At 58.8% G+C, this 8,780-nt stretch overlaps 1 protein-coding gene across 1 annotated transcript; it reads right to left on the bottom strand.

Annotated features, from left to right (window-relative positions):
• Positions 1-693: 693 nt before the first annotated feature.
• On the bottom strand, positions 694-8,520 carry LOC131292776 (uncharacterized). The gene is made up of 2 exons (XM_058320860.1): positions 7,471-8,520; positions 694-4,914 (listed from the first exon to the last, which is right to left on the bottom strand). The coding sequence occupies exons 1-2, from the start codon at positions 8,518-8,520 to the stop codon at positions 694-696; spliced, it is 5,271 nt and encodes a 1,756-aa protein (XP_058176843.1).
• Between the last annotated feature and the right edge of the window lie 260 nt (positions 8,521-8,780).

The raw sequence follows: 8,780 nt of genomic DNA on the forward strand, positions 1-8,780 counted from the left end.
TAAAGAGAATGAGACGATGCAAAATGAGGTTTAGAAGGTGCTTAAAGTGACTTTAAAGAGAATGAGACGATGCAAAATGGTGTTTAGAAGGTGCTTAAAGTGACTTTAAAGAGAATGAGACGATGCAAAATGAGGTTTAGAAGGTGTGTTCTCGCACGTAGCGATGGGCGAGTGTTTTGCACGTAGCGAAAGCGAATGTTTTTCACGAAGCTAAAGCGAATGTTTTGCACGAAGCTAGAGCGAATGTTTTGCACGAAGCTGCGGGCGAACGTTTTGCACGAAGAATTCACACGTTGTAATTACTAGGTTAAAAAGGAACTTTATTTGCACTTTTTAATTAGATTGGCACGTAGCAGCTTGTTACTCGTAGGTATACGTAAGAAAAGCGAGAGAGCCCGTCGATCCGTTGATCGACGGTTTTATAGGTGTCATCGCTCCCCTCCACTTCCCTATGCGTGGGAGAGTTGCCCGTAGCGAAAGCTCTCCCACGCGCTCTCTCCTGTGACGTACCAGCACGCGGTGATAAGCTGACATTCCAGCACGCGGTCTGGCACGTCACACGATCTTCCGGGTCATGGAGGGGATTTGCCATAATTGATATGCGCTTATCGCATGATCGCGCGGATGACGTGATTGATCATGCGCTTATCGCATGATCGCGCGGATGACATAATTGTTTCGATTATAACGCGATTATTTCCCACAACCATTCCTCCCCCCTTTGGGACGCAGGCGACCGTCCCAAATTCCGCACGTAGGTGGTGGGTCGTCCTCATGCTCAGGGGTCGTCGGCGGCACGTAGCCAGGAGTCGAGTCAGGAGGACACTGCGCTGCTGATCCCTCAAGTTGTTCGTTTGGCGCTGCGTCGGATACGGAAGAGTCAGGTGCGCCCGAATGCTCCTTGGATACTTCCGTTTCAGCGGCCTCAACTGGGAGGGGTGCCAACAGCCTCACGTTGCGCTTGTAGATGCCGCTGCTTGTTCGTATGTCAGCGACACGTACGATGCCGTCGGGTCCCACGTAGGTTTTGACGACCAGGCCCATGGGCCATCGTCCAACGGGTAGGTTGTCATCACCGACTAGCACGATCTGGCCCGTCTGCAAGTTTGTAGTGCGTTTCGTCCACTTCGCACTACAACGCAACTGAGCAAGGTACTCAGTTCGCCAACGGGACCAGAATTGTTGAGCGAGTTTCTGGACTCGCTTCCAACGAGTTTTGACACCGGCCGTGTCATCGTCTCCAAGCGGGGCAGGAGTGGTGAATGATGCTCGTCCGATGAGGAAGTGCGCAGGGGTAAGTGCCTCTACCGATTCCGGACTGGAGTGGATTGCGGTGAGCGGCCTGGAGTTGAGAATGGCCGAAATTTGGTAGAGTAACGTCTGTAGCTCTACCAAGTTCAGCTGGGCTCCCTTTGCGGCGGCCTTGAACAATCGTTTTGCCACCTTGATGTTGGCCTCCCAAAGCCCTCCGAAGTTTGGGCTCCTGGGAGGGATAAACGAGAAACGAATTCCGCTGTCCGCTGCCAAGCTCACCACTTCGTCCTGGAATTCCCGGTTGTTGTGAGTCTTGCGAAGCAGGGTCAATTCTCTGGCAGCTCCCACGAAGTTGCGGCCGTTGTCGGAGTAGATCGTGTCAGGTCTTCCACGTAGGGACACGAATCGTAATAGAGCTGAGATGAACGCCGATGTCGACTGATCTTCCACTACCTCCAAGTGCGTGGCCTTCGTAGTGAAACACACAAAGATACAAACGTAGACCGTTCTACGCTTGCCTGATCGAGCATTTGAAACGATTTCGAAGGGGCCACACAGGTCCACGCCGGTGTGGGTGAAGGCGGGAGACACGTTGACGCGAGCCGACGGCAGCTGTCCCATCTGCTGGGCGTATTGTCTTGGGCGCGCTCGGGCACAAATTACGCATCTCGTGGTTACCCCGACGACTGTTCTTCGCAGGTCTCGCATCCAGAATCTCGCACGGAATTCGGCCATGATCAGCTCAGTTCCCGCATGGAAATTGTGCTCGTGCAAATGGCGGATGATTACGCGGGAGAAGGGATGCGACTTTGGTACTAGGAAAGGAACCTTGGCTTCGTCAGCCAGATCCGAGTTTCCTAGTCGTCCCCGTACGCAGATGATCTTATCCCTTACTATTGGGTCGAGGTGCTGCATCGAACCCTTGGGCGTAACTGACCCGGAGTCTTGCATCTCCTTGACCTCATTGGGAAAGCACGTAGCTTGCATCACCCGTACTATCAGTTGGAGTCCGTACTCCAATTCGTCGAGCTGAAGGGGTCCTGATTTTTTCTCCACGGAGGATGAGGGTGCGCGTAAGTTAAAGATTGCTCTACCGAGCCACGCGAAATGTCGTCTTGTCATGATGAACGAGTTGTGGTGCTTGTACTGGGATAACAAGTCATCACAATCGTTCCCCACCATGGCCGTCAACAATAGAGGAGCGTCGACAGCTTCCTCCAACGCAGTCACGTAGTTTAGTTGAGGCATAACTGGCCTTTCATCATTGACTATGAAACTCGGTCCGTTCAGCCAAAAACTCGCAGTCTCGCTGTTTATGAGCTTGTTGGCAGGAAGTCCTCTGGACACGAGGTCTGCTGGGTTGAGTTTCGTCGGCACGTAGCTCCAATCCAGACGATTCGTGGCAGCGTGAATTTTCTCCACCCGGTTCTTAACGTAGACTCCCCACTTGGTGTTGTCGGAACGTATCCAAGCCAGTACCACCTGAGAGTCAGTCCACCAACGAGTTTGGCTTATCCGGGTGCCAAAGGCGTCCTTTATTTTGGCATAAAGGCGAGCTAGGAGCAGAGCTCCTTGCAGTTCGAGTCGCGGCAAAGTCACCTCTTCGATGGGTGCCAATCGCGACCTGGAGCACAGCAACCGAGATTGCGGGTTTCCTTCACCGTCCAGAAAGCGAAGGTAAATGGCGCATCCAAAGGCCTTCGTAGATGCGTCGCTGAAGCCGTACATGATCGCGCCCTGAGGTTCGCTGGGCAGCGCCATCCTTGGGATTGGGAGCTGTCTGAGAAGCGGCAGGTGGCTGGCGAATCCGTTCCAGCTTTCGATCATGCGAGGTGATGCGGCTTCATCCCATCCGAAGCCATCTCGCCAGAGGTCTTGTAGCAGAATCTTTCCGGTGACTATCACTGGTTGGAGGATCCCGATAGGATCATACAGCTTGCCAACTTTGGATGCTAAACGTCGTTTCTCCAATGAACCCAAAGGCTCGTAGAACTCATCCTGGACTACGAGCTGGAACGTATCCTCTGTAGGGCACCAAGCCAGGCCGAGCAACTTGATGGCCTGCTTCTCACCAATCTGTACAGTTGTATCGCGGTGTTCCACCGGGATTTTACTGGTGATCTCTGGTGAGTTAGATGCCCACTTTCGCAATGGCATCCCGCGTATGTTGAGTGCTCGCTCGACGCTGGTCATAAGCTCACGTAGCTGCTCGGGAGTCGATGCGCCCAACGAAAGGTTGTCCACGTAGAACGATGATTGGATGGCGTCAGCTGTCTGGGGATCGGAAGTCCGCACTTCTTCCCCGGCTTCGAACAACGCCCTGCAGGCCAAATAAGACGAAGCAGCCTCACCGTACGTAACAGTGAGGAGTCTGAATAGTTGCATCGTGTCCTTTGGCTTGTCGCGCCACAGAATGCACTGCATCCAAGTGTCGGGCTCGGATACCCACACTTGACGGTACATCTTCACGATGTCGGCAGTCGCCACCACGGTTTGAGTACGGAAATCTAGCCAGATTCGGAACAAGTCAGGCTGGATCACGGGTCCTACGGCTTGGAGGTCGTTCAGCGAGATTCCCGTCGTTGATTTCGCGCTGGCGTCGAACACAACGCGTAGTTTTGTGGTAGTCGAGTCTGGCTTTACCACGAAAGAGTGGGGAATCACGTAGCGTACTTTGGGGAGCTCCTCCGTTGATACTGGGCACATGTGGCCCAGCTCTTGGTACTCTCGCATGAACTTTCGATATTCTGCGTAGGTGGGCTCATGGCTGGCGAGACGTCTTTCTAGGGCTAGCAAGCGGCGTCTTGCTTGCCCCATTGAATCTCCCAGCTGGTTTAGCTCCCCCCGTAAGGGAATTTGTACGATGTATCGTCCATCGTCAGCGATGGTGGTATGCTCCTTAAAGTGCGTCTCTAGTTCGTGAGACTTCCAAACCGTGGAGTCGGCGGCATCATTTGGGAGTTCTTCGATTCTCCAGAATCGTTCGAGGATCTCCTTTAGGTCATCGACGCACGTAGCTAGACAACTGTGTTCGTATAGATCGGCTGAAGTCGTGTCACGTAGCATTCCTCCCACGAGCCATCCGAATTTAGAATTCTGGAGGGTCAAGCCATTTGGGAGGCGACGCAGCCCTGTCTTGAGTGCGTCGAAGCATATTCTGGCACCTAAGATAGCGTCGATTGTTCCAGGATGGTAGAATTCCGCATCTGCTAGGAACTTGGCCTCTGGCAGGTCCAATTCGTCTTGTCTGATGGCACGAGCCGGTTGATCACTGAGACCGGGAATCACGAAGAATCCGACATCCTCAGAGCAGCTGCCGTCAATCGACGTAATCTTCGCTCGTATTTGTTGGGTTACTGGGATTTTGCTCCCCACGCCACTCAGCGTCAATCGTGCAGGGTGCATCGCTAATCCAAGACGCTTAACCGCATTCTTGGTGATTGCCTCGATTTGGCTGCCGGAGTCGAGCACGCATCGGATCCGTTGCCACATTCCCATGTTGTCCTGGATGAGTATCGCGACCGTAGCGAGTAGCACGTAGTTGTCCAGTAGCGGGATGTCTTCCGTTGGTGAAATGTCAACCGAGGCACGTCTTGATTGGCAAGAATCGGCAGCAGGATCACTCGATGAATTGGCGCCCGAAGGGGGGTCATTACCATCCTGTGGGGTGGATTCATCAGGACGAGGCGCAGGACAAGCACGATGATGCAGGGAGCCGGAGCGAAGCACGGAGCGGGATCTCCTCGGGATGTTGGATGCAGCATGCGGCAGACAACAGCTTCTGGGTGTAGAATGAATCCGAAGAGGCACGGAGCAGGAACGAGAAGGTGCGGCGCGAGCACCAGGCGGCAATTGGTAGGTACTGGGTGGCGCGGCAGTACGAAGAGGCACGGAGCAGGAACGCGGGGCGGCGCGAGCACCAGGCAGAAATAGGCAGGCACTGGGCGGCGCGGCAACACGAAGAGGCACGGAGCAGGAACTAGAAGCGGCGCGAGCACCAGGCGACAAGAGGCAGGCACTGGGCGGCGCGGCAACACGAAGAGGCACGGAGCAGGAACTAAAAGCGGCGCGAGCACCAGGCGACAAGAGGCAGGCACTGGGCGGCGCGGCAACACGAAGAGACACGGAGCAGGAACTAGAAGCGGAGCGAGCACCAGGCGGCAAGAGGCAGGCACTGGGCGGCGCGGCAACACGAAGAGGCACGGAGCAGGAACCGGGCGGCACGGTGACATTTAAAGGAACAGAACGGGCACATACCTGTACGCAGCTTGCGTGACTCAGCAAAGCTTGGACACCGGGCGGCAGACTACAGTCCCTGGGCGTTTCGGCAGCACGAGGAAGCACGGAGCGGGAACGGCGGGGCACGAAACTGGAGTCACTCGGCACGGCGCGGGCACCAGGCGGCAAGCAGCAGGCACTGGGCGGCGCGGTGGCACGAGGAGGCACGGAGCGGGAACGGCGAGGCACGAAGCTGGATTCACTCGGCACGGCGCGGGCACCAGGCGGCAAGCAGCAGGCACTGGGCGGCGCGGTAGCACGAGGAAGCACGGAGCGGGAACGGCGGGGCACGAAACTGGAGTCACTCGGCACGGCGCGGGCACCAGGCGGCAAGCAGCAGGCACTGGGCGGCGCGGTGGCACGAGGAGGCACGGAGCGGGAACGTCGAGGCACGAAGCTGGAGTAACTCGGCACGGCGCAGGCACCAGGCGGCAGGCAGCAGGCACTGGGCGGCGCGGTAGCACGAGGAAGCACGGAGCGGGAACGGCGAGGCACGAAGCTGGATTCACTCGGCACGGCGCGGGCACCAGGCGGCAAGCAGCAGGCACTGGGCGGCGCGGTAGCACGAGGAAGCACGAAGCTGGAGCGGCGAGGCACGGAGCTGGAGCGGCGGGGCACGAAGCTGGATTCACTCGGCACGGCGCGGGCACCAGGCGGCAAGCAGCAGGCACTGGGCGGCGCGGTAGCACGAGGAAGCACGGAGCGGGAGCGGCGAGGCACGGAGCTGGAGCGGCGGGGCACGAAGCTGGATTCACTCGGCACGGCGCGGGCACCAGGCGGCAAGCAGCAGGCACTGGGCGGCGCGGTAGCACGAGGTAGCACGGAGCGGGAGCGGCGAGGCACGGAGCTGGATTCACTCGGCACGGCGCGGGCACCAGGCGGCAAGCAGCAGGCACTGGGCGGCGCGGTAGCACGAGGAAGCACGAAGCTGGAGCGGCGAGGCACGGAGCTGGAGCGGCGGGGCACGAAGCTGGATTCACTCGGCACGGCGCGGGCACCAGGCGGCAAGCAGCAGGCACTGGGCGGCGCGGTAGCACGAGGAAGCACGGAGCGGGAGCGGCGAGGCACGGAGCTGGAGCGGCGGGGCACGAAGCTGGATTCACTCGGCACGGCGCGGGCACCAGGCGGCAAGCAGCAGGCACTGGGCGGCGCGGTAGCACGAGGAAGCACGGAGCGGGAGCGGCGAGGCACGGAGCTGGAGCGGCGGGGCACGAAGCTGGATTCACTCGGCACGGCGCGGGCACCAGGCGGCAAGCAGCAGGCACTGGGCGGCGCGGTAGCACGAGGAAGCACGGAGCGGGAGCGGCGAGGCACGGAGCTGGAGCGGCGGGGCACGAAGCTGGATTCACTCGGCACGGCGCGGGCACCAGGCGGCAAGCAGCAGGTACTGGGCGGCGCGGTAGCACGAGGAAGCACGGAGCGGGAGCGGCGAGGCACGGAGCTGGATTCACTCGGCACGGCGCGGGCACCAGGCGGCAAGCAGCAGGCACTGGGCGGCGCGGTAGCACGAGGAAGCACGGAGCACACACGGGGCACGAAGCACGGGGGGCGAGGCACGGAGCACACGCGAGGACGCACGGAGCACACGCGAGGACGCACGAAGCGGGAACGGCGAGACACGGCACTGGGGTTCGGATGCACGGAGCGGGCGCGGAGTGAGGGCACGGAGTGGGCAAGTCACTCCGGCGTCGGGTCGGAATGCACGTGGAGCATTGTGTGGTGCTTCTTGCCACACACCTGGCACCTCCGCTCACTCGGGCATGCATTGGCCGGATGGTCCTTCGAGAAGCAGTTCATGCACTTGCGGCGGTCCATAATGTAATTAATGCACTGAATTACGGACCGCGCGCGCAGCTCCGGGCACACCGTCGTCACGTGGCCCGTCCTGTCACACGCGTAACACCGTCGCGTCCCAGCCCCCTGACCCCCCGTTCTTACCTTCGTACTGGTGCTGGCGGGAACGATGGCGGCAGCGGCTGGCTGGGTCGCCGGCGCCCTCCGCGCAGGCCTGGAGGCGATGGCAGCAGGCTTAGGGGTGACGGTTGCAGCTAGCACCGTCCGTGCTGCTCGCTGGTTCGCTCCACGCGCTCGATCCGCATCTTCCTTCCGCTTGGGCTGATAATAAATTTTATTAGCCAGCCCATCCAGCTCGCGACGCAGCTCAACCCACGTAGGGATGAGCTGCTGGTCCGCACGCCGTGTCACGCTCGCAATGGTTTCAGCGTCTAGCTTGTCCATTACGAGCGCGACAATCAGCCCGTCTTCCACCACGGAGGTGGAATCGCCAGCCTCGGCGATCTGGCGGGCTGAGGCCACGGCCGTCTCCACTACGTCGATGACGCGCATCAACGCGTTCGCCGACGGAGAGCTCATCCTGGGCAGTTCGAGGATTTTGCGGATGTGGCCCATAAATGCCACCCGCTTCTTATAAAATCTCTCCTCCAGCTTGGCCCAAGCTTGGGCGAACGGCATTCCGGCGTTTTCGAATGCCTCACAACTGTGCCTCGCGATGTCGCACCGCTCGAGGCATTTTATCAAAAAGGCGAATTTATCGGAGTCCTCCGTAAGTCCGGCCACGCGCTTCTCGAATCGACTCGAGAACGCGGGCCATTCGGAGGGCGAGCCCTCGAACTTGGGCAGTTCTATGCGAGGCAGGTGGTCTGCTCGCGATGGCTGCCCCGCCATCGTGGTGTCCAAAATGGACGGTTTGGAGGCGGCTCCCTCACGGCGCTTGGTTGCAGCCGCCATGGCTGCCGCATAAGCCTCCGTGAAGGGGCCCCTGCGCGGATGGGGGCCGGTGACACTTTCGACGCGCATCAGCGCGGCGTTCCCGTCCCGCCACAGGGACGCCAAGATGTCCACCTTCACGGCGGCCACCTCCGGTTTCATCTTCGCATCGAGGCTTGCGGCCACCTCCTTTACGCTGCCCTCTAGGGCGGTAAGTAGCCGCAAGGCCTCGGCCACGATGTTTTCGTTCTCGTTATTCATACTTAAGTCGTGACAGAATTTTGCACTTAGCACTTTTCACGTTATCACGTCGGGGTCACCAAAATGTTCTCGCACGTAGCGATGGGCGAGTGTTTTGCACGTAGCGAAAGCGAATGTTTTTCACGAAGCTAAAGCGAATGTTTTGCACGAAGCTAGAGCGAATGTTTTGCACGAAGCTGCGGGCGAACGTTTTGCACGAAGAATTCACACGTTGTAATTACTAGGTTAAAAAGGAACTTTATTTGCACTTTTTAATTAGA

The sequence above is a fragment of the Anopheles ziemanni genome, unplaced genomic scaffold, assembly GCF_943734765.1.
Source record: "Anopheles ziemanni unplaced genomic scaffold, idAnoZiCoDA_A2_x.2 U_8, whole genome shotgun sequence".
NCBI classification, from domain to species: domain Eukaryota; kingdom Metazoa; phylum Arthropoda; class Insecta; order Diptera; family Culicidae; genus Anopheles; species Anopheles ziemanni.

Coding starts and splice junctions, on each gene's coding strand:
- LOC131292776 (XM_058320860.1), bottom strand. CDS start 8,520: ATGAATAACGAGAACGAAAACATCGTGGCCGAGGCCTTGCGGCTACTT. Junction 4,915..7,470: donor CCGCCAGCACCAGTACGAAG/GTAAGAACGGGG, acceptor TCCACCCCACAG/GATGGTAATGACCCCCCTTC.